Source organism: Parus major, chromosome 1 (assembly GCF_001522545.3).
Source record: "Parus major isolate Abel chromosome 1, Parus_major1.1, whole genome shotgun sequence".
Classification (NCBI taxonomy): Eukaryota; Metazoa; Chordata; class Aves; order Passeriformes; family Paridae; genus Parus; species Parus major.
The window spans coordinates 30,883,134-30,908,857 of NC_031768.1; the positions used below are offsets into that span (position 1 = coordinate 30,883,134).

Below are 25,724 nucleotides of genomic sequence, written 5' to 3' on the forward strand. Positions count from 1 at the left end.
TTATGGATTTTAGCACAAATCAAGTATCTATGGTATATGCAGCTGAACACATCACTTGATTTTATTATTTCTTATTTCCACACCCCCCCATTGTATATCAAGTTAAGGAAGAAATGTAAACACATTTTAGCTCAGTGAAAAATACGGATGTGTGTTCAATGGCAATAGATTCAATTCTCAACTGGCCTAATGATTCAAATTCTAGAGGTGGCCAATACTAATTACCAACACAATTGCCATATGACACAATCATTCCTTGTATAATGCATTTTTTCTGCCAAGTGAGAACACCCCAAGGATTCCACAACAACACTTACCGTTCTAACAGCTTATCAACAAAAATGGATGGGTTAGAATACAGAGCTACTGGAAGAAACTGAATATACACAGGAGCATCAGCTGGATTTTCTAGAAAAATTTCTTCTTCCTATTGAGAAGTAAATTTATAAAAAAATTCTATTACCATTAATGCAATTACAAACACTTTTTAAAATGATACTATCACTAAAATAACTTACTGATGAGCTGTTTGTGTTGGTAAGAGGGAAGTTTAGACGGCGTGGTGAACTAAGGATGGAAGGCCAGGACATTTCCGCTGTAATTTTCAACTGAACATCCTTCTGAAGATCTGTGTCTACTTCAAATACAGCATTCAGTCTGGAGAAACAGATATAAAACTCACTTTTACATTTTGCAGAAACAAATTTTGAGAATATAACTGAGATTCAGATCAGTAAGAAAAATAACCCAAAATGTATTTGATGATTTGCAAAGGAACAAACAGTAGAAAGGAAAAAAATTCCAATAAAGCAACCAAAATTCAGAAAATGTATTTTGCCTGCATATAGACAGTAAATCAGTACATCTGCTCTAAATGCAATGAATACACAGACTGTGTGCCTACACACCTGTCTAATAAAGCTAAAGCAAAGCTGAACAAGTCATACTAGGCGCTATCCACTATTTCCATCAGTCAATGAAGTTCTTTGCTATTAAACAACTGCCACAACAGACTCGGCTCCTCTTCTCATACAAGTTCCCCAGCATAAACAGAAACTAAAATAAAAGTACTGAGTTCTCCAGTCAGCAGAACAGACAAAACACTAGGCTTCAAACCCAGAGAAATATTTTGGAGAAACTCCAAATGTCCAAGTCACAACCCCTCTGTCTTCAGAAGCTGTCTCTCCTTTCCCTTAATGATCCTTTGAACAGCTGGGTAATCTTAGCTCTCTTTAAAAGTATCCAATACTTTAAAATACATTATAATAAATAATATTAAAGCTTATTATATTCAAGCTAGAACTACTGCTTATTCAGAACTAATCTTTAGTAGCATTCTCCTTGACTGTTCTCTTACTGTAGGGGATAGAACATTCTTGAAAGTTACTGGTGTGACTAAATAGAGGATCCTATCTAGGTCAAATTTTCTCAGGAGTTAATAATATATCACCATTATAACGCAGAAGAGATAAAGGGGGAATGCTTTTGTTATTCTTTTTAGTTGCATACAGACATTTTGTTTCTTCACATATCTTTTTTTGAAAGGGTAATCTGGATGCTATCAACACAAAAGACACACACACTTGCTGTTTATGTTAACTAGTGTCTTGGAGATTAAATCAACTTTTAAACATCTGCCTTCTCATGCATAAAGGTATGCAGCAGTCTATAGAATTTAACTTTTCTAAATATTAAGTGGCAACCATTTAATCACAAGGTGTAATACAAGAAAATTTTGTAATTCACTGAAATGCAAAAATCCTGGTATAGTAATGACAGATAACTTTATGCAATCTTAAAAGGGATATTGAGGATACTATCTTAAAACAGTTTAAGCAGGGATACCGAACAACCGGTATAATCTGGTTTTGGAATTTTTTGCAGAGTAGAGACTGCCTTGCTGTTACAATCTTTTCAAGAACTCCAGCAACTCAGTGAATAATAACTTTGAAAGTTTTCTTTATTTTGAGGAAATTATTACTGTTTTTTAACTTTTAAAATGCTCTCTTTAAAGGCTTTGCAGAGAAGGCCAAGCAATACCTTCTTGGCCCCCTCTCAAAGAGCACAGCAATATTAAGAAGCCTTGTATTCTATAAGAGCACACATCACAGAATTTTTACTGACTTAAGGCCTGAGCAAAAAAACAGGAATAAAATACTTACCTATGGCTTGAGTTCTGCTTTATTTCTGTCCATTCTCTGAATAAATTCTCATGCAAATCCCAGTCAGAATCCCATGCATCTTCTTGCATTGCTATGCTGTGCTGAACTTTAGATTCCGCTGTAAGAAATAATGTGTTTTTATAAACCTTCAAGTAAAACCATTACTGAAGGAGAAAAGAAAACTTATTTTAAAGGATTTTCATTATAAAGTTGAACTTAACTTACATTTAGATAGAAAAGGCAATCCTACATAACAATGATCTCCACACTGCAAACCAGGATCAAAATAAATATTTGCAATCTGCAAAACATGTAAGAGCTGATCAACTAAACAGCACAGTTAATCTAATGACAAAAGAAAAAAGAAGGAATATTTCTGTTGAACACAGAAACTTAACATATGCTATAGAGAAAAGAGAACTTACAAATGTTTAGAAATAAGACATAAACAAACCTTTGATTTTTTTCCTGGCTCTAAATCTTCTTTATTACTTCTTAGCCTCTTATAATAAAACCTTACATCTTCTGACAGGGACCGTATGTGTTGTATTTTCACTTTCTGAGAAAAGGAGTTCATAATGTTCAGGCTCTGGTGAACTACTTTTCCCTAAAGAAAATAAAAGGAAAAAAGTCTGCAGGATATGCATTTTTTCCTAGCATATGTATCTATTTATGCAGGCTGGCAAAGACCACAGCACTGCTGAAATGTTAAACTGAGATTTTAACTACGCTATCTTAAAGAAATGCCATTTGCAACACTTCAAGATAGTAAGTTTCTGTGAAGTTGTATTTTTCCCTCCATCTGCTTCCAAAAACAGTTCATCCTTCTTCGAAAATTAAGAACACCTGAAGTATCTTGGAAGAGCTAGGACAACAGCTCTTCTTAATCAAATCAGGATTAAAAAAAGTATCAGAAGAAGAAAGGCAAGAAAAAACCTCAGTTAGATGAGACTCCTATTACTAAAGGGAAACAGTCCTTCTATAAAAGATCACTGCTAGCAATTAGAAATAGTAATTAATTGCTATTAATTAGAAATAATCTGAAAGGAAGAGTAAAGGGAAGCTACAATTACAAAAACTGCAGGTGACAGGGGGCTTTTAAAACCCTCCTTCCTGCTCCCAAATACAATTAAGACAGCACACATCAAAACATTTAAGAAGACACATTTAAGAAGACATTTAAGAAGAAAACAAGAAGTTTTTTCCCCACACCTTTACAGCCTCCCTCCTTTTCTGAGTCAAACATTATTTTACCTTTTAAGCACAGAAAATGCAGTTTAATTGTCATGATCAAAATCCTTACAACGCTCAAGCTCTACCCCTGCCTCAGCTGTAAATCAGTGATTCTGTGGTCATATTCTACACCTTACCTCAACACCCAGCCCTGCTATGTATAGAGGAAACAAATAATAGAAACAAAAGCAGAAGAAAAGTCCAACTCAGGACTGATGGGGAGACTTCAGATTTATGTAAAGGAAAAAAAACAATCAGTATGAGCAAATATAAATATCCAAGACTATCTTTTAGTGAACACATTTTTCTTGTTTCCCTTAAATAAGTAGTTTAGATTTTTAAAAGAATTCTTTAAGTTTTAGTGGAGACATGGGAGAGGTCTCTTGCTGGTTCAAAATTTGACTGTGGCCTCAGGAAACTGTCACATTGCAAGTCTCAATAGTAGTAATTGCAGAGGGAAAGAAACTACAAGAATAAATCCTTAATGGTACAGTCCTGTTAAACTGATTTAGGAGCTGTGTCTGAGTTCCATCCGTGTATTCCAGTGAGTAATAAACTGCCATTATTATGGGACCAGATACAGGTCTGACACTGTGAGGTAAAGATGACACTATGAAGCAGAAGTCAATCAGCTACCCTTTGTTTAAATCAAGACACTGACCTTTACAAGGTCTGTATACACTGTCAGTGTATTGCTGACAACCTTCAACAGAATACCAGAAACCACACTTAGGTACAAATACACTAAAATTATAAACAGACAGACAGCTCTGGGAACCAGGCAGCTGCAGGAGAATTACATCCTAAGTATAAACTGAAAAGCATGTGTTACTAAAATAGTAGCACCTAGTTATTCCTGGATGGTGTAGCTGTCAAGTTTCTCTACTAAACACTGAAACAAAAAGAATTGATGCTATTTTAGGGTTATTTTCATAAGTAATAGAGGCATTACAGAAGAAATAAATGCAAGAGTAGCCTGAATTCAGTGAGCATAAGTTTAGTTTGAAATTAATCCAAGAAAAAGTAAAAGAAAGTCTGCTGTTAATGTTCTCAAATATAAAAAGAGCTAAGTGCTAAACTAATGGAAGTAGTAAGCAAAGCTGACTGCTCTGAAAAGCTTGGGGCTTGAACACAGTAAATAGTCTACAATCTTGTCAAAGGTGGTAATTATATCTGAATCTATATACTCCCAAACAAAATGCAGAAGGCCAGAGATCCCCTGAATGAATAATTGTTTGAAAACATTACTAGAAAAAGCATGAAGACAATAAAAATCACAGTAATCTAGGGAAGAGAAAAAATAATGACAGCAAGAAAGCTATGCCTGAGAAACACAGGTGCTATAAGAAGTAGTGTCTGCCAAAAGAAAATAAAGCAAAAGGAAATAAATAAAACAAAACTCCCTGAATTAAAACAATCCTCCCCCCGCCAAATCGCCAAATTCCAAAACCAAAACATCACAAACAAAAAACAAACAAAATAGAGCCTCCCCCTGAAAATAAAGCTGATAAGACTGTGGGCTTATTACTGTGTAATACTGGGAACTTTTTTAGTCATTTCAACCAGAACAAACTCAAAGGAGATTAAAACAATATTACTTCTTCATGGTCCAACAAGGAACAAAATATTTAAAGTGGCACTCAAAAGGGACATTCTTCACAGGCATTCTTCATAATAATAATAATAATGATTTCTAATAATTCTAGTAGATTCAAATACAGAATACAGAAACTGCTTTATCTCCAGTGAATGAAAGGGTAGTGGATCTTTAAGCTATTTTAACTTATCAAAAGTTATGAAGTAGTTCATGATGAAGTTCTTGATGTGCCACCTAGTGTAAAAAGTATCCATATAATGATGAGGCTATATAGTAAAAAAAAATAAATATATACAGATCTTAAAGATAAAAAAACCACTGTAGGGCATGACTGTTTGACCTCAAGAGTAGCAAAAGACTAATTTTTGACATAGGAGACCAGAAAGAAGATGGAATATGTTGCAATTGCAGCAAACATTCACTGAAGTCCTGCTGACTGACCCATCTTCCCTCTGATGAGATCTATCCCATTACATGAGTATTCCAAGATCCCATCCAAGTGAGCTGTTGAGGAGATGTAGGGACAACTCACACTTGGAACATGTGGTGCAAAAATCCCAAGCAACCCCCAAAATAATGACAAACTGATCATAATAGTTCAATAGCACAATCTCTCCAGCAGTTTGACATAGAATTCAGGACAGTGGTCTCCCTTGGAAAAGGACATATGAAGAAAAAACACAGCAAGTAAACTTTTAATCCTCCCCAACTCTCTTACCGGAAAAGAGGGTGGAAGAAAAACATGTTTTGGGGAGCAGGTCAATGAGCCTACAGCAATCACAGCCTTCACTGGTATAGTTAAAATCTGGACAACAAAAAAGAAAAAAAAAATTTAGAAAATACCCTTTACATTTCCAACCTTTAAATGCCTCTTCCACTTTTAAATTCTATATTCTATATATTCTATACATATATCCTATTCTATATATTCTATATTCTATTCTATAAATAGAATAACAAAACCCTGAAATTCTACAATTAATCCAGTCTAGGATTATATAGACATTTAAAACATGGAGACATGAATTAAGATTTCAAGCCATCATCATATTCTGAGCAATCATTTCATACTGTCAGGAACCACTCCTTTACTCAGTCATCCTCATATCTCTTCTACATGGAACAGAAAAATGGGGTATTATATAGGTCTCATTTGAATGAGGCTTACTCTTTTGGAAAACAGAGGGTAACATCTTTAAAGTTAATGAGGGAAGAAGATACACCCAACTTTTGAAAACATCATGTTATTGTAATACCTTGAGACACACATAGAAAAAGCAGCCTGGAAGGGATGGCAATGAGATTCAAGTACCAATACAAGTGGAATAACTTGTGACAAGCAAGAAAATAAAATGCTTCGGAATGTGTAACTGAAAGGTCACATACATGTGTGGATATACTAAAAAAAGTCTTAAAATCTCTGATAACTGGCAGAAATTGGGAATTTCCCATTTTCTGTAGCACCATCAGAACCACACAATCAGTGGTATAATTTCCTGACTTCACAAGCACAGGGTCACATTTGTGTTTTTTTCCATATATCACACAAAGATATTAAATAGAGATTGCATTGTTCATTAGACTGTCTCCTGCAAAAGCAAGGCATATGACATTGAGGCAACCAGTTGTTCCCTCCCATAATAATCAGTGCAAGGATTCTGTTTCATCAACTGCCAGCAAACTGTGGTGAACTGTAGTATGGTTTAGTGGGCATGGCGGCATCCATTCTTTTCCAACCTTTATGATTCTATGACTCTCCAAAACAGCTTTCACATTGCATTTTGACAAAAAAAGGCTGATATTGCAGCTCAGTTTCAGTAGCTGATAATGTACGGAGAAGCACATTCTCAGCACATGATACGCCACAAGATGCACGCATTGATGCCTTGAGGATATGTCATGTCACTGAAAAACCCAAACTGCAAAGCATTAGGTTAGATTTAAATGGATATTTCTGAAAGCTGGACAAAAATTGTAATAAAAGTGTAAGTAGCATTCCCATTGAGTGATACAGGGTTAACTTGCAAAGATAACCTGACCTCTCGAGTTCACCTCCAGCCTTAACTTCTCCCTCATGCTACAGTCTGTCCACTAATAAAACACTGAAAGACTAAATAGATCTTCTGGGTAACACCCATTTATTATACAATAAATATACCTCATAATCTGTCGTGATTTGTACAGCTCCATCATGAATTCCTTCAAGTTCCTTTGCTATTAGATTAACTCGGAACACCGCATAATAGCCTGATGCGAGGATCACCTGTAAATGGTAGAACAAGTCACCAATGTATTCCATTTCACTAAAACCAGACTCAAAATCTATTTAAAAATCACTCAGTGATAAACACATAAGTGAGTAACACAAAAATTATCATTTCCTTGTGGTGATAAATTTCCACTCATCCCAGATTAAGGACAAGCATCATCTGAGGGTACTGAGATTGGTTGGATTTGGAAAGGGTAAACTACAGAAACAGCAATTTGATTACAATTCTGCTCCTTAAAATAAATTTAGGAAGCCTACATGCTTTATCATACTCAAGTTCAGACAAAAATTAAGAATTCTCATCTCTGCTAAAATGAAACTGAAAGAAGTCGCAGAGGTTTTTCTCTTTTCTTCCCTCCTATATCTAGCTTTATGCAATGGGGATTCAAAGGTTTACTTACTGAAGACTGATCAGATGCAGTAGCATTTTGTAGTTCATGGTGGTTTGCAATTATTGTTGTTCTGTTTCCCTTTTCAGTTGTTAGAAGTTCTACAGCCAAACCATCCCCTATAATATGCCAACTTTTTATGGCCAGCTTAAAAAGAACAAAGGTACTGTTTTTAGTAACAATACTGATGTAAATTTTTTATAAGATAAACCAAAAATAAATGCATCCTCACCTCTATCGGATTGCTGTTGATGACTACAAATAAAATGCTGGTAGCTTCTGTTGCACTCAATATGCCAAAATCTATAAATCGCTCCTCAGTTTTTGGAGACAGTACAAAGTACTAGAAATATTGATAAAAGTATTTTAGCATAAGTGAAATGTAAAGTGTGATCAAACTCTAAGCTCATTAAAAAATGCATTAATAACTTTAATACAACACTACCATGACAAGCTCAAAATTCTACATTAATAAATTTCCTATGTAAAACTAAAGATTTAAAGGGAACAAAAAAGAATTTTTCAGCAGACACCAAAGTAGAATAAAGAATTAAAGAATCCTACGAAGTCTGCCTCTAATTAGACAGAAGTTGCCAAAAAAAATGGAAAATACTTACATCTAGAAATCCTGTGTACGCTCGGACAGGTAGGTGAAATTTAGAAGCATTGGTGATAAGTAGGATATTGTTATCTACGTGAACAGATGATGTGGAAGGCATAAAATGAAGTGTAAAAATGTATCTGGATTCATTGGGTGGAATTAAGACTGGTTTACTGAAGTTCTGGACCTAGACCAATGAACAATGAAGACCAAGGTTACAACTGAACCAAGTGCATCACATTTAAGCATTTACTAACAGGTAAAAGCATTCACTGAAACAGGACTTACTTTAAACATTGGTTTTGCTTCTTCTGGTAACACAACGTCATGTATAAGGACTGCAAAACTGAATGTGTTTGTTAGGTAGATCAGCCTTTCCACAGAATCAGCAGCACTGTCACGGATGTGAAAGAGTGTGGCAGCATGATCAAATCCTAAGTAACTATTAAAAGAAAAGAGTGTAAAGGAAGTAAAGATTTTCCTAAAAGTGCTTTCCTTACACAAAGACTAAAATTCATTACTTCCAATAGCAGAAAAGGTACATACCCCACCATCGCATGCTGAAACTATATTACCAGCATTATAGGGGCGTTATTAACAAAGTAATTAAAATAAGAAAAACATGCAATTCAGAATAATAGAAAGACTAAAAGAAAATGTTGAAGCATTAAGATAACTTGCAAATCGTGTATTTCTTATTAGCCAAATCATGTCTCTGCAGCATGAAAATTCTCATAGGTAAGGTTTAGTTTGTTTGCCTTTAAAATACTCTACCAGTTCTGTTGATAAAATAGCACCTCATTCAAAATGTTTCTAAAGTCAACTTAGTCATACTTTGTAAATAAGTAACAAAACCCAAGGAAACACTGAGAGTTCTTCCAAATTTTGCTTAAAACCAGAAGTATTTTCTCTACCCTTAATTCATACAGCAATAGAACAGCGAATACAAAAGCAGAAATATTTCCATACTGCATTTTTAAAATGTCTCATCTGCAGTTTTCAGCTGCTCTGAAAAACAACTCACTAAGGTAAATTTTAACTGAAGCCTTGAAACCAACTTATGAATGGCTAAAACTACCTCATCCATTTGTTTCCTGAAAAGCAGGAATATTCCCTTCTAATTGAGAGCATCTAGTTTGTGAACTATGTTTGGTTACTGGAAGCTTACCCATCCAACACTTCTGCTTGATATGGTATTTCAAGTTTGGAATAGCTCTTCTCTTTTGCTTTAACAGTTATTTTCCCAGAAGACTGTGATGCTCTTTTTGCTTTTGATGCTGTACACACAAGAATATAAGAAGTTTGTTAAAGCTGACAAAAATTGATCCATTAAGTTAGACTAGAATGAGTGGAAGAATAAAATCACAGAGCTAGCCCAAAATTAATTATCCATTTCCATGGAAGGAAAAAAAGTGGAGCTTAAGGAAATTTCAATAAGCAAACTGACATGGTAAAAAGTCTATGAAGCAAGAGATTCCTGTTCTGAATTCTTTCCATTTAGCACCAGCAAGATGACCTGACGGATTTAGTAAGCTTTTCTACAATAGGGAAGCCTGATTGTTGCTGTCATACAAATAACTTGACCATGTTCAGAGGATAATTTGGATCCCAGAATTAAACTCTCCACTGAGAATATGGAATAAAACTATCCCTTCCCTAACAGAACAGAAGTCTGAGATTGCTGGGCCCCTCACTTAGAACTACCAGTTGAGAGGAACTTTGGGCCAGAAATGAAACAACTTCTTAATAATGAAGAAATGAAAGACAAGCTAAAGGTTGCAAAAAAGAGAAACAGAATGCATGTAAGAACCCAAACTACACAAGGCTAAGAATGATGCTCAGAGGTCTGGCTCCAAGATCACAGAACAAGCAATGTAAGCCTGGTAGCAATAGTACTCAAAAAAAAAAAAAAAAAAAAGGTATTCAGATACAAATTAAGAGAAGCCACTGAGCCCCTAAAGCCCCTGCATGTAATTAGGACAGCTGAAATTGCAAATATTTAGGGCTGGCTGCTTCACTTATAAGAATTCATCAAGTCAATTCCTGAAACACATTAATCAGCTTAACTGAGTATTTTTCCCAGGAACCACCATTCCTTCTAAGACGTACCATATGTTAGCCAGGAGGTCCTCATAAACAATTCCCACCAGCTTCAAAATCTGAATGTATTATTGCCTCAAGATGACAGAATTCCTCTCTTTCAGAATTTATAAGCTAAAACATACTTCACTTGTTTTAGAAACCATGGGATATTAAATTTCTAAAGTGCTAATCCATAAATGATAATAAAAAATCAATCCTCTTCTCTTTATCCATGCAACTTCTAAAATTATGTCTACCAAAACTACTGCAGGTGAAAGATTTGCTTTTTAAGCAATTCAGGCAGAAAGACTTACAGCACCAACTAGTATCATAAAGCAGTAACAGCCACCACTGCTCTAACAGTTCATTAAAATCTCTATAAAAACAGAGGTACCTTTCTATAAAATGTCAGCATATTATTTAAAGTCACACTATGTAGGAGAAAAATCATTGAATACCAAGGTTGGAAGGAGACCTCAAGGACCACTCGATGCAACCTTTCCTGGCAGAAGTACAGTTTAAACAAGGTATCTCAGCACCCTGGCCAGACTGATCTTAAGTGCCCAGCACTTAATCCACCCCTTCTAGGGGAGACTATTTCAGTGGCTGATTGTTTTCATTGTGAAAAATTTTCTTCTTGTGTCTAACTGAAACTTCCCCAGGAGTAACTTGTAAATGTTACTTCATTCATTAGGATTTCTCAAAAACAAATGTCTGTTTAAAATGAAAATATATTTAAATTATCAGTGCCTTAACATAAGAATACCGCTATGTTTATTAGAAAAATTAAAAATACCTTCTCATCTGTATTTACCAGTCTAAGACACTTGTTGATCATGAACAAAGACAATCCTTTCAGAAATAACTGAAGTTCAGAAGCCTTTTCCCAGTAGGAAAATCTGATTTTCTTCTCAAAATTATAAACAGTGTTTTATTGAGAGTGAAAATAATCAAGGAAACTTCAGTAAGTTTTCAGAAGCACTTGACAAGTTCTAAGAAGAGAGGAACAGTACTTACCATCAAAGCTAATGCTTGCAACTTTGGTATATTTACTTTCAGAGGCTTTTAACGTAACAGGCTTGAAATGTACTGTTATAGCTTCATTCTGTGGTGTAGGTCTAACACTCTGCAAACAATCAAAATATGAAGTATCTGTAAATTTATCATTGCTAACAGGCTGTGAAACCTTCATCTGTTTTTCACAGTGATAAAATTGAAACTAGTTTTGGTCAAGCTCTTATAGGTCTGTCTTTCCTATAGCAAAGCAGAATTACAAGTGATTTTAGAATTTTTTTTCAGGTCCTACTCAGTCATTAGACAGGAAAGTGGGTAACTGTGAGTTCTCCTTGAGGACATTGAATTAAGTGGCATTATGGCCAGAAAGACATTAATGAAAGAAAACAAACCTTATTTAAATCAAGGTTTTATTTTCATTCTTAATGCTGCAGGACTACAATAGCTAGGCTATTTGTTTCTGGTACACTCACTAACAAAACTCTTAACTGACTTGTGCAACTACCAGAGAGAATACAGACATCTCCCTTGTCTCTAATCCCATGCTAAGTCTTAGAGAAAAAAGCAACTAACGGCATAGCAAATGTTTTGTAGACCTGTGATGATGTTCATTCCACTCTAACACTTTACAAGGTCACCCTTTACATCTGTTTTAACTAAAGGGAAAAGGTAAATGGGCATTACTGAAAGAGCTATTGTGTCATTATTGTTCATTTGTGTGTATTAGCCAGAGCTGATTTGTAGAGGTATTCATTGCTATGCAGCAGGATAAGGGATTCCACATCATCTGAAGACTATAAAGATTGCTAGCAAACCCTTGAACTAGATTCCATGGAGAAACTGGGCATGAAGCATTTAAATGCTCTTATTCTTGTTTTGCTTAAAATTAGGATGGCTGCCATGATTCTTCCTCCTCAGCTGACTCTTCCTGCTTTAAGAACAGCTCAGCTGCTCACGTACCAGCTGTTAAGCCACACCAAATTACAGGATGCTGAATTAAGGAAACTGAAATGAGTGCTGCCTTACCTTCTGCAGGGCTGCAGAGGTTTAGCACCTTCTTAATAAGCAGCTGAGCCTTTCTTGGTTAGGGAGGAGGAAGGCAGACAGCTAGTGGTACAAACCAATTACAGTTCAGCCAAGCCAAGCTGTCCTTGATTGTAAATTAAATCCATAAAAGTGTGCATAAATAACTAAGTTCTGCAGACCATATGATCCTTACTGGAAACAAGCAGCACAACTACTGCAGCTAATGAAAAATTTCTGTTAACTCAACCAGAAGTTTTGTATTTTAGATTTACAGCATTGGCCTTTTGTCCACCACAATATCTGCATACATGGGGTGCAGATATTTGGTATTTCTCTTCATAAGTCAATTAATAACTATCTCAATTTTCTTCTAATGAGATCCACATTACAAAAGTGAAATTTTGACACATCTTTTTAAAAAAAACCCTCTTAAAGCAGATGAAATCAAAGCTGTGATAAAGTTCACAACTTCTGGATGACAGATGATAAACATATTTAGAAGCTCTTTTCATGCAAAATGCTTTAATTACTGGTTTGAAATAACACTGATTTCATTTAGTAAATAAAATTGGAAATATTCATAAGGACAGCCTGTTACCAGAACAACGGCAGGTTTCAGAGGTGCATCTCTTATACCACATGTGTAACAAACCTACATGTATTTATTCAAAATGTCTATAGCTGTAAATTTAGTTAAGGAAGGAATTTACACTGTTTTGTTGAAATTTTCTGAACTACATAATGCAATTTTCCCATTTGTTGCTTGATTACATGCTATAAAGGAAAATACAGAATTAAGACAACTAAGGAAAAAAACAAACATCCTTAAGAATCCTTTCAACATCACTTTCCTCAAATTTCAACCTATTTCAAAATAAAGCTCAAGTAAAACCTGTCCTGAAATATGCATTAAGAATCATCAAATATGGACAGGTCCTGAAAATACATACAAAACAAGTTCCATCAAGAATGTAATATGACAAATTTTCTCAGAAAATTTCCTAACAACAACTTTTGTAAGGAAGAATAATTTTAAATGCTTCAGTAACACATGGCTCTCCTACAGAATGACCACTCAAGATTCCTGACCCTGCTCTGTGAAGACACATCCAATATTTAGCATAACTGCAGAAAATTAAGACTTTAGATGTTCTAAAGGACACAAAGATGGGCTAAAGCTTTGTGCTTCTGCAGTTCTTGAGAAAGACTTTGAAGGTTTAAGTTTCCAACTTTGGGTTGGAAGACTGACACATGTTCACCTATACTGTTTACCAGTCAGAAGCTGAACCCAGTTTTGTCTTGCCCACCTAGCACAGATGAAAAAGCCCTGTGGCTACAGGTAGCAGATTAAGGCTAGTTCCATTGGTGTCAGAACCACCTCTGAACTGTTTTATTCTCTTTTACAGACACAACTGTCAGAAATTAGCTGGCCTTGTGTTTAAACAGAGAAACACCTAATTAAATTCACTTTCTCCATAAAGAACCATCCAGAACATAGAACAAACTACTACTAAACTGTAATCCTTGATAATTTTGAGATGCATGCACCCAAACATGGAGATATAAACACAAAAGAGAAGCAAACTACTTCTTGCAGATTGCTTAGAAAAATTAACCTCTATTCTAAAACTGGGACAGAACTTAATACTTCCTTATACAAACACTTTTCAAACTGATATAATTCAGCATCACTAAGGCTATCCTGAAATTCCTGGTTCTTCATGCATCAAACATGATCAGGACCTCAAGTTTTGAAGAGCCCCTTTGCTTTTAGCAGTCAAACAGGCCTAAAGTGCCTTAAGGAAACACAAAATTTTCATTACAGAGAAGGGATAAAACAAAGCGTTCAACAATTAACATTTACCAGATTTTTGACAGAATGGCTTAATTCTTGCAGCATGACTGGTTTATCCAGTCATGAAATAAGCATTATTCTCCTTAATAATGGAACAAACCCTACAAAATGAGGGAGATAATATAAGGAGTTTTAGAACTCAAAAAAGAAAATTACTTGCTCTTATTTTCCTCAACCAGTTTGTTGGACCACAGCATGACTAAGTACTTGAAGGCAGAACAGCTACAAGTCTGGCAACAATATTAGCGGTCTCTCACACACTGATGACCTGAAGATATTTAGTTCCTCCAGCACCCAGCTTAAACATATGCTAAATATAGCCTTGGCCTTTTCTTCTGACATTAAGATGAAATTTGTAACACAGCTCTGTCTCACTACTTTTAAACCCTAGCTCTAAAGGGTCAGAAGTCTATTTGTCAAGCTTTCCTAGAAGTAACCTATTCACCAAGCTCCTTCCAAAAATTCTTTACTCTTACTTTCCACTTTGAAATTCATCAATTGGCACAGCAGCAGAAAGTCACACAGTAATTCAAAAGTGAGAAAGGTTACAAACTTCCCAACAAAGCTGTCCCTTAATGAAAAGAACAATTGACTTGATGTGCCGTGTGATACACTAAAAAACACACGTCTGGACCTGTGTGGTAGCTTTTTTTCTGCAAAAGTGAGTCCCAGAGGCTTTAAAAACACCAAATCAACTGTTTTGATACAAAGTAAAAAAATAATTTATTTGGGAAAGTTTTGTCATGACTTGTATAATGGTTATCAAGTGACAGACTTCAATTCAATCAGTATTTATGGTTTATAGCCCATAGTCTGAAGACCACAGATTTCTTTCAAAAAAATAAAATGGATATGCTTGGGCCTTTTTTTAAATAGAGGGGTATGAACTAGGCACTACACTACCAGGTATTAGAAGTGATACTGATGGTCTGAAAATATGGCTATTTGCATTGTACTCAGCAAGTATATTATACACTTGAAAAAATAAAAAAGACAACAAGCAAGCTGTCAGATCTAAGATGAAAAACATGCAAATATAGCTGGAAAAGTAATTTATTGAATTTACTAACCCTCTCAATGCAAAAATCATATACCAGTCTTTTTGGTTTTTAAAGTCCTCTATGGAAGTTGTGCTATAACTTACAAAGCTATGATTCCTATAGGATCATCTGACCTCATTAATGCAGTAAGCATCAAGACCTCAATTAATTAAAACCTTTTCACACTATACTGTAAATTCCTCTAGTCTTGAAAACTGTAACTAACTGCTTAGCAAGCACTACAATAGTCCATTGTCACTGTGAAAACTTATCTTAATCACTAAAAATTTTTCCTGTTTCTATTTTAAATTCATCTAGCCTCAGTTTCCAGTATCCTAAGATTTTGCTAGATCTCTACTATTAAAACACTGTTCCTCATAGTTACAGCTTCAAGCTTTATAAACACAGAAACACTCTCCAAGATCTCAGTAAGGAACCTTTGCCAATCCTTCAGTCATTCTTCTGGCTCCTCTGGTTTCTTTTCAACGCTTCAACACTTTTTGAAGTGCCCTGGGACAAGGTATAGCTAGCTACACAACTAAATTTGGAAAAGAAGGAAGTCAGGAAGGGGAGAAGGAAGAAGTGAGAAAAATAGTGGGCAATGAGAAAAATCACACAGGAAAAAAAGTATGAATGAGCAAAGGTGGACTACCAGACTAGTGCCAAAATTCTGAAATAAAAACAGAAAGTAGAAAATCCAAGTGCTAGAATTCTGAAGCTGGCTGCACTTCATGTTCATCTCCACTGGTCTAAATGCCCTAAAGTGTTTGGGTTCTTTTGTTATTTCAAGCAACAAAGCAGATAAGCTTAAGGAAAAAAGGGTAATTTTACAGGCAGCTCTTGAAAGCTACTCTTTGCTTATCTTAAAAAATTACGTTAGGGAAACGCTTTATACACTGATGTGTAAATGTGATGTGCACAAAGAATCTTACAGACTCATATTAATCTCTCACTCACTGAACATGAATTACTGTTCTCTAGTATAAAAGTTTCCAAAGGTTCAGATATTGCAGGTACAGCCTAAAAATGCTGCTCAGAGCATTCAACGGGGGCCGTGGCACAAATTAATTTTACCATGAAGAAAAATTATTTGTTCTGCTATTAAGATACATTTTCAGTCACACATCACCTAGCTTCTAATTCTGAACACTACATGGTGAACCTGTGAATGATCAATTTTTATGAGAAAAAGTAAATCCAAGCAGAAAGATTCAAATTGAAAGAAATTAAACTTACTGTAATTGGCACATCTTTTGTTCCTGAATTTAATAAATGCAGATTTAAAATTTTTGGCAGATCTGTTAAAGAACAAAAAACACACCTGTCTATTAGGCTATTTTAACATATGAATCTTACACAAAGTCATTTATACTAACTGTTTTTTTATATACCTCCACTGTTCAGTGTTAAAATTTATACTAACATGACAGAATAGCCAGTCAAAACAGCTAATCCCAAGAATCTGACACAAACTGCATTTTTGTGTATTAGTAGGTATTCCATGCTTCAGCTTACCACTCATATTTCTAACACATTAGGAAGTGAACAGGCTAAAAATACAACAATCAATGACTCTGTCAGATGCACCATGTTCAGAAGAAATTACTCTTACTTGAAAATCTTTACATGTTAAGTAAGTAGTATGGAAAAGTTCTTCAGAAGCTATCTTTTTTTAGTTGTACAAAAGAGATATACTGTTTTTCGTCAGTAATAAATCCCTCTTTACAGTTTAAAAAAAAATCTCTGGTTTTTCTACTATCTGATATAAAATATTTTATCACTAAACAATATTAATGTAACTGTAAAATTTTAAGCCCAAATGTGTTAGAGGCAAAAGAAAAAGATCCTATCATAAAACACTTGATCAAGTTTACGTACTTTCAGTTTTCCCTGTGTCTGAAAATTATTGAAATTTACCCAGAAGTGAAGAAATTTTCGTAAGATCACAGAATAATTGAACCAAAATGCTTATCTGACTAAGCCACGTGTAACTGTGTAACATTAACTTTACTACTGGACTTACAACCAGGTGTGCTAACTACTGCTTGCTTGTACACACCCCAAGTACTCTTGCATCTGTGCACTGTTGTAACCTGCCACTGTTATCTGTCTTTTTAAAAGCATCATTCCACAAGCAACCCTGACCAGTACAAAGGTATCTGGGCTTTATAGTTTATACCCCTCCCCACCCTATTCCTGATAAATACTTTGAGAACTGAAGAATGGTTTACCTTGTGTTCGTAGTGTACCAAAATCTAGCATTTCTGTTGATGAATAGATTCCTGGTGCTTTAAAAAAAAAAAAAAAGATACAATTTTCTTATTATGCTAAGAGTTAATTATTTGAATAACTGAAAAAACCCCAGCCAAAACACAAAACAGACCCAAAAATCAACAAAACCCCAACCACTCTTTTACAAACCTGTTGTAACTTCTACTTCAACAGGCAGAATAATAACTTCTGTGTTGTCTGAGGCATTTGTTTTTATTCTAATGAAGGCTGTATGATTATCTGCTTCTCTTGAAGAAAAGCTGGCTCTCATCACTCCTTTTGTTTCATAGGGAGGTATTTCCTGGTTAATAATCAAAGCACATCTATGAGAGCGCGGTAATTACAAAAAAAAGCTGTCACACCAAATAATTACACTAGAAACATTGAGTATAACTTAAGAGAAAAAGCTACAATATCAGGAAAAGATAGGCTTCATATAACTAAAATTACCATTAAATTTATAAAGGATAGTTGTAATCACCTAATATGACACTGATTAAAACTAGGTAAGATGCAAGAGAACTTTCATGTCCGCTTTGATTAAGTTAACAATTCTATGATTCTAAGTTTTATGTATTCAATTTGTGGTGAAACGACAGTAGACTACATTAGCATAATCTGGCAATAAATGGAAGATATTCAGAAAAAATGTTGACAGTAATATCAAATATTAACTTTGCATATTCTAAGTGTTTTTTCTCCAAAGCAGACAAGCCATACAGTTTCAGTGCTAAACACAAACTCAAACAGTGCATATCTCTGTGCAGCCAGAAGCTTGTGGAGCTCCACATTTATTAGTCACTATGTAATTTACAAGAAAAAGTTAAAATGAATTTTAGTTTCTGTACCATGCCTATTCTATCAATTCTAATGTGCATTCAGGGTTTGAAAGACATCTCTTTCTTTCTGTATTTTCTGGACACAGCTGCAGCACATGATTAACTTCAGCACCACAGCTGAAATACTAATATTGGATTGTCTTCCTCATCACATCACAGAAGGTCTGAGGATTGGGTTTTTGGTTGGTTGCTTGGCTTTTGTTATTAAATAGAAGATGAAAACCTTGACTAAAACTTTCTAAGGCACAATGACTGCAGATGTATTCTTTGAAAACTGTTGAATATCTTAGAAGATTTCAAGTTCTGTTTTCAGACCCAACATAATGCAGCCATTCATTAAATGTATCAAAGAATGTGATCTGACTCTTCCATATGTGTAACTAGGGATCCAAAGTTGGTCAGATCAAAAAATACTCCTCCATATGCGGACTGCTCCATCCAATCATTCAAGCATTTGGCATCAGAACAATTTTGTACAATTATGTATATCCATATGTCAAAGTATCATCACCATATCTCAAATAATTTCTGTTACTTTGAAGCTTTTTCTAACTGCAGCTCTTGACATAACCAATACAATGATCTATCTGTGTGTTTCCTCCTACTGGTTTGATTTCTTTAAGCTGCCTTATTGTTTTGAAATACCAATGGTTATATGAAAATGCATACCAATGGTATGAAAATGGATGGATAGAGGAAACAAGAGGATTAGTTTTTGCCAGACACTGGAAGCTTTCACATGTGAATCATCATTGCTTTAACTGGCAACCTGGCCAAGAGAAGCTGAAAAGCTTCATGCTCTGAAACACATCCCCCTTAACTTCTCCTGACAGCTAGGAAGGGGCTATCTCTAGGAGCAATGCAATTTGACTAAAGCAATGTCAAAACATTAGGACATTAATGTTTTAAAATCCATTTTCATGTGAACATCTAACCCTCAGCATCTGTTTCCACTACATTTTTTAAAAAATTGTGATCTATGTTAATACTTATTTCCTTGCAACTTTTGTACCTAAAACTGAAGTACTGCCATTCTAATGGACTTCCTCCAGAAAAGACAATAATTAAGTATTGTGATTGTCCCTTATAACTCAATTGGAAATACCTTCTTAAAACAAATATAACTGTCACATTACTGTAATGATACAGTTGAGCAAGAGACAAACTTAGGAGCCCAATGGCTCTGAAGTGTCTCCCAGACCAGAAGACCAGTCATCAAAAACCCAAGTAATTCTAACTGAGAAGGAAAACACATTTTGTATCTTGGTGGACATTATCAATAGTGTGACATACAGCATGGTGCCAAGAACTGTACCTTTGCAACACTTACAAATTTTATTTCACTTAAAGATACCAGTATGTGTTACTTCAAACTAGATTTAATGAGCCAGACCACAAGTCCATCCAATCCACCACCTTGTCTCTAGCAGCAGGCATGATGAGTAGCAAGTATCCGCAGGGCATACATGTAGGAGTATGTTTCAGAACATTTTCTAGCCACTCTCAGCTCATGATCTAGGGATTTACTTCTTTACACACACTAATGTTCTATTTAGTAGTCTGTAATAGATTTTTCTTCCCTAAGTTTGTTCAGATTCATTTTCAACCCATGTGTGCATTCATAGTAATTTGCAGGAAGGACTTGCTAAGTTAAAAAACCCCAGCAACACCAAAAAAGCCAAGACAAATTAAAAAACCCTAATCAACAAACCAAACGGAAAAAAATGTACACTTCTACTGTGGGTTAGTTCCAGCTCACAGGACTTCAGGACTGAAAGCTCAGGTAGGTGTAATTCATTCTAATGGGAATCATTTTACGCTTCATATTTCAAAACAGCACAGCTCAATACATATGGCTTATCTTAATTAAACCTTTCATTCAACTCCTACTACCATAACATTTACAGACCCTGTCATTGTTTCCATTTTTATGGGTTATATTAAATGACTACATGACAAGACAAAAAGTTAGTAAAAAAACCCTAAAGCCTAAACTCTTACCAAAATAAAACCTCCCAAACAAGTACAATAAGTGCTGCAAGACATGACTACTCACCCATAGCTTTCTTGTACCTCCCTGCTGACCTGTTGGAAGCTCTAAATGGAGATCACCTCCACTGGAATACACTTCTACCACCTGAGGTGGATAACAGGAAAATGTTAGCACTCAACCTTAAAGGGATCCTGTTTACTTAACAGGTATTATCATGTGCAATGGCATAGGTTAGTGACTATCTGACCAGTGGAATACCTTACAAATTCACTTTAATGCTGATACAGCCATTTGTTAGTGCTACACTTTATGTGCTTTCTTGAGAATTTTACTGTTTGTGAATCACTTAACAGAATCAGAATTTGGTTAGGTAAAGACATCAATCCTGCCTGAAACATAATATTTTCCAAGATTACATACTGGGGTATTTTGAAACAACACCTTATGCTGCACAAACCAGACAGAACAAAGCTAAGAGGCATCACTGAATTAAAAGATCTGTTTGTTTGCTTCAGTATTCTTTCTAATTACCAGTGAAGTTTAAGTCTTTATTTTTCAGAAATTACAACCATTTTAATAACTGAAATTTCACTGGAAAACCCCAGTTTAGGAAATTAAGAGATCTGTGACTATAATCTACAATGTCTAGAATTGATCTGCATCTGAGCAGGAAAAAAAATCTTATAATAGGAAAGACATGACCTCGAATAGCTCTAAAGTTTAATCAGAATTTTAAGAAGTACCAAATTACACAAAATTTCAGTATAATACCATAAATGAGCATTTAATGATTTTTCTCTTATGCTCACCTGCAAAGGTTCACTGTGAGGGTTATGGATATTTATTATAGGAGAGAAACTGCTATTTACAGGAACTCGTGCCCCAATAAATGGGCGCAATCGATAGGGGTTCGGAACTCCAATGCCAAACACCTGGTCCAGAAAAAGAAACACAAACTTAAGTAACTGTATGTAATTCTGCAGAGCCTAACATGCACACACATTTTAGCAATCCACCAATAACTCTATGATTAGTTTTATAGTATACTTATAACTGAACCTTTAAAACCAGTATCATACCAAAGCTCTGAAATAAAGAAACTGGTTTAATTTATCTTAATTTAGTTTGTGGCTATTCCTCATTTCTACTATTTACTTACATGTATACTGAAAAACAGGCAATCAAAAAACCACCTTTTTTTCTGACACTCTGGAATAGAGTGTCAGATATAGATACCAGCTAAAGGTTAATGAAATATTTATTTAATCATATCATTATGAAACTACCCATATTAGGAAGCACTTTTGTTGTTGTATGCAAAACATTGTTATGGTAAGAGTTATATTTTTTCAACAAGGGGATTTCTCTCATTTTTCACTTTTCAGTCTTTCTCATCTGTCAAAATTATCTTTCTGACTCTCCAGTGAGTATTTTTTTTTCCAGCTTAATGAATAACATTGTCTTGCCACTGGACCAGATAATTAAAGAGCTAAAGGATGAGCTAGCTCCCTACAACGAGCCACCAAAATAACACATGTAAAAAAGGTATTGGGAGGATTTTAAATCCTGTGTAATTTCATTAATATGGCTTAGAGTACTGCTCTACCCATCTTTATAACACTGTATCTGTGTTACAACAAACAGGCATGGAAACTTCTTCAAATGGGTTGATGGGGAAAAAACCCCAAACCAACAACCCACCAGTACTGTGCAAGTATCCTTGGGTGGTTAAGCATCCCACAACAGATACTGCTTTGCCTGATTCACCCTTCACTTTTCTGGAAAGCATGTGATTCTCTTACCTGATAAGTAAATACCCCATGATTAGAAGTGTTAATAAATAAAGTGTTCTCTACATTTCCCACTACTCTTGCGAGGAAAACTACATCGAAGGATGTATTCCCTCCTGGAAGAATTTTCTGGAAAAAATAAAAGCAAATAAGCAGAGGGATAAGGAAAACTGTTTACTGAATAAATAGCATCATGCAGATGAACAATAGTTTTTGTGCTGCAGAAGATCCTCATCTGTTCTTTGTGAAATACAACAACTGCAGATTTGGAAAGAAAAAAGTAGAACTTTCAAACAAATTAAATGTGTAACATGTACATAAATGTGTAAAAGGCAATAGTAAAAATAATTTAAAACTATTACCTACTGCAGAATCACATTTACTTGAATTTTTGACTGAATTCTGAATTTAGAATTCAGCTTACCACAAGAGTATTTTAGACTGACAGTTCAAAAGTCACTGGAGAAATGCTACTGCTACAAGACTTCTATAAATGCAACAGGTTGCTTATTATAGACAGGTTTTCTGAATTTCTTCATGCTTACATGGCTCTTGCTAAGCCACAGGCCCTGCAGACAAAACTGAAACTAGAGGAGTATCTGACAGCAATGTGGTTAGGGGTTAACCCTGCCAACACCATGCTTTTGAATATGCAAGTTCCTGTAAAACAATTACTTACAGCTGTAAGTACACTGGAGTGACTACTGCACACCAACACTACTTCATTTGACAGAACATTAGGAAAATTCATAGCAACAGCCTGTTTCTTTAAGTGATCTGAGGAAATGTGCTCACTTCAGCAACAAAGGAGATCTGCTGTTAAACCATCAGCTATAATATACATTTTCAATGTAGTCAGGACTCCTTGTGCTCCTGTGCTCAGCTCAAATTTGCCCTGATATGAGATGAACTGCAGTATCTCAATACTTCTAGGTATGTAATTATTGCAATAAGTCACTCTTTTAGAGAAGCTTCCATTCAGATTCAAGAGGAGGAAGAAAAGCTAATTTTAAGAAAGTAAAAAAAAACTTACCCTATTTTGGAAAAACGATGCATGAAAATGTGATGTTGTAGCAGATATTGATACTAATGTAATTGTTTCTTCTGAGCTAGGGTTATGTAGGTAAACTTTTTCCATTTTTGGCATTCCAACTGGCCTATCAAAAGAGAGAGAGAAAAAATTTACAAAGTGTCAGAAATCTAGACAATAAAGCATTGGATTTTTTTCCCATTACACCAGATAGGAGCAGAAAAGTGATGAACACTGACAACAGAGTTTTGCATTTAATTCTTTTTTCAAGTAATATATGTATCCTGGACCTGTGAGAATTACTTAGTTAACATATTTTCCATTATTTTATTGTTTACTTCTCCTGAAGTTTTACCTAATGTTGCATCACGCTGATGAAATTCTATTGTCAAATTTTTACTTCAGAATGAAAAGAAGCAAAGTTTTCTACTCCTATGCCAGAACCTCTAAATAATTATCTTCAGACAGGATGTACACAGGAACTGAAAATAAACAGAACCCAACCGAGACAAAAGTCTAAATGCAATTTTTTTTCCACGATAGATTATAAGTAGTCTTACCCAGAATCCAGAATTTTTCTGGTATTACATTTTATAATGTACTCTACAGAATTAAGTATGCAGACGTGCAGCAACAACTATTTAATTTCTATATTGTATTTGAATTCATACCTTATGTAAAAAAATAAAGGCTTGAGATAAATTCTAGCATTTAGGAACTCTAAAACATGGAAGTCACACTGTCAAACAATTGCACAATTTTTCAGAAACAAGATATGCTAACAAATTTATTTGACACAAGCTTTTGACCAGTTTCTTTCCACTTACAACAGCTGAGGTGACAAAAAATGCTTCAGTTGCAGCAATTATTTTTCAAACTTCACTGTCTCTTCAGATTTTTTTCATGCCTTTTAACTCTTACATGTTAAGTATCATCACCAAAGCACTAATAAAGCATGCAGTTTACAGATTAATAATTGCTGCATTTTGAATTCTGGAATTCAAAATAGTTAATTCTTAACTTTCAGACCACATGTAGTCCATGTAGCACTCTCTCCCATGTCACTTGCTCCAGACTCTGCAAGGACACCAAAACTACTGATAAGAATTACTACCTGTAGTACCTGCAGCAATGATGACCAGAAACAGGAAGCTGTTCCACCTTCCTCAATTAACCTTAACAGACCAAATTAATACGTGCTATTGCAGTCAGTTTTTCATCTTAGAGGAGGGTGTGGAATACATCTCAAAAGATGAAGCAACATAACTTTTGTTGTAAATTAGAGGTTCCAGTGAATGGAGAATTTAGTGACAATAAAGAAACTATGCCACAATTCACAAAGTGATTGTGGTTAGAGAACCTCCTGTGCGTGAGACATGGGCTAAAGAAGCAGATACTAAAGATGACGTTTATCAATTCAAAGACACAATTATTAACCATCAATAAATGACACCATCAGTAACAAAAATGTATGTGCAGTCTCCCACTGTAAAACTCCTCGCTTTGCTTGCTGAGTTCACCTAATTTCATCAGCAAACACTTGTTTTTGAGCCTTCTTTCACTGTCAAAAAATCTTATTTTGACTCCTCTAACTTCACCAGTGACAAAGACCAAAATTTCTATCACCTTCCAAAACCTGTACAAAACGAAACATCCGGGTTAAACCCTAACAGAAAGTATTTTCATCTCTTGCTAGCATATGTGGGGATGTCAGAAAAGGAAATGGTTTATCAGCTGTGATATTTTGCATTAACTACTGTACCTGCTACACTGTTGATCAATGGAATTAAACACTAAACCTATGCACCTGTTTTTCTTTTGCTAGGAAAAAGCTTACCAGACCAGAGGAATGGAAATGAGAGCCAGCTCTCCAAATTTCCTCATCTCTACCCCCACCCCCACCAAAAATCCCACCATAAAAACAAACATGCAAATCCACAACCAAGAAAAGTGTCTGCTGATAGGGAGTTACCCAGCACCCCCTGAATTATGAACCCACTGCTTTAAACACTCTTTCACTGACATCACTACAGGTGGCCTTGAGTATTTTAGCTGCTCGGTAACTACAAAAAGCAGAAGCTTCTACACCACTCAGCATTTTTGCAGCAAATTCCTTGTTTAGAGAAAGTGGTCAAGCCTTAAAGCAGTACAGTTGATTCTACCAACACCACAATTTTTTTTAAAAAGGGAAGAAATAAAACAGTCAATCCCCTCCAACACTGAAGAAAGCTCTTGCAGTCTGAGGATCAGCTGTCTGCTCCCTAGTTCTTACTACAATTTTTCACTCTCCTTAGTGGAAGACATGCTCCCAGTGCCTTAGTGCAACTCCTCTGCTTGCCACAGTGCAGGTTTTGGGTACTTCTCTTCCCCACAGCATGTTCAGCAGCTCATCAAGACGAGGAAGTCATTCTCCTACTCTGTAACAAAGCACTCCAATCACTCTTCATATGAGGACTTAACAGCAAAAACTAGAATCAAACTGAACAGTTTCTTCCAACCACAACAGCAGGAAGAGAGAGTTGAGTAGATTTTA

The 25,724-nt window shown here is 35.3% G+C and overlaps 1 protein-coding gene across 2 annotated transcripts in view; it reads right to left on the reverse strand.

Annotated features, from left to right (window-relative positions):
* Positions 1-25,724, reverse strand: part of TMEM131 (transmembrane protein 131) — a 90,944-nt gene that overhangs the window by 22,918 nt on the left and 42,302 nt on the right. For both annotated transcript variants that reach the window (XR_004496903.1, XM_015623156.2), the window contains exons 5-24: positions 23,195-23,318; positions 22,174-22,290; positions 21,181-21,303; positions 20,435-20,515; positions 17,690-17,840; positions 17,500-17,556; positions 16,505-16,566; positions 11,351-11,459; positions 9,420-9,528; positions 8,540-8,693; positions 8,268-8,438; positions 7,883-7,993; positions 7,663-7,797; positions 7,151-7,255; positions 5,711-5,797; positions 2,617-2,769; positions 2,388-2,463; positions 2,163-2,280; positions 519-657; positions 318-427 (exon numbers count right to left, since the gene is read on the reverse strand). Coding sequence is in view for 1 of the 2 variants with exons in the window: in XM_015623156.2 (XP_015478642.1) it covers positions 318-427; positions 519-657; positions 2,163-2,280; positions 2,388-2,463; positions 2,617-2,769; positions 5,711-5,797; positions 7,151-7,255; positions 7,663-7,797; positions 7,883-7,993; positions 8,268-8,438; positions 8,540-8,693; positions 9,420-9,528; positions 11,351-11,459; positions 16,505-16,566; positions 17,500-17,556; positions 17,690-17,840; positions 20,435-20,515; positions 21,181-21,303; positions 22,174-22,290; positions 23,195-23,318 (2,292 nt within the window). In the remaining variant the exon portion in view is untranslated. The remainder of the gene's footprint in view (positions 1-317; positions 428-518; positions 658-2,162; positions 2,281-2,387; positions 2,464-2,616; positions 2,770-5,710; positions 5,798-7,150; positions 7,256-7,662; positions 7,798-7,882; positions 7,994-8,267; positions 8,439-8,539; positions 8,694-9,419; positions 9,529-11,350; positions 11,460-16,504; positions 16,567-17,499; positions 17,557-17,689; positions 17,841-20,434; positions 20,516-21,180; positions 21,304-22,173; positions 22,291-23,194; positions 23,319-25,724) is intronic.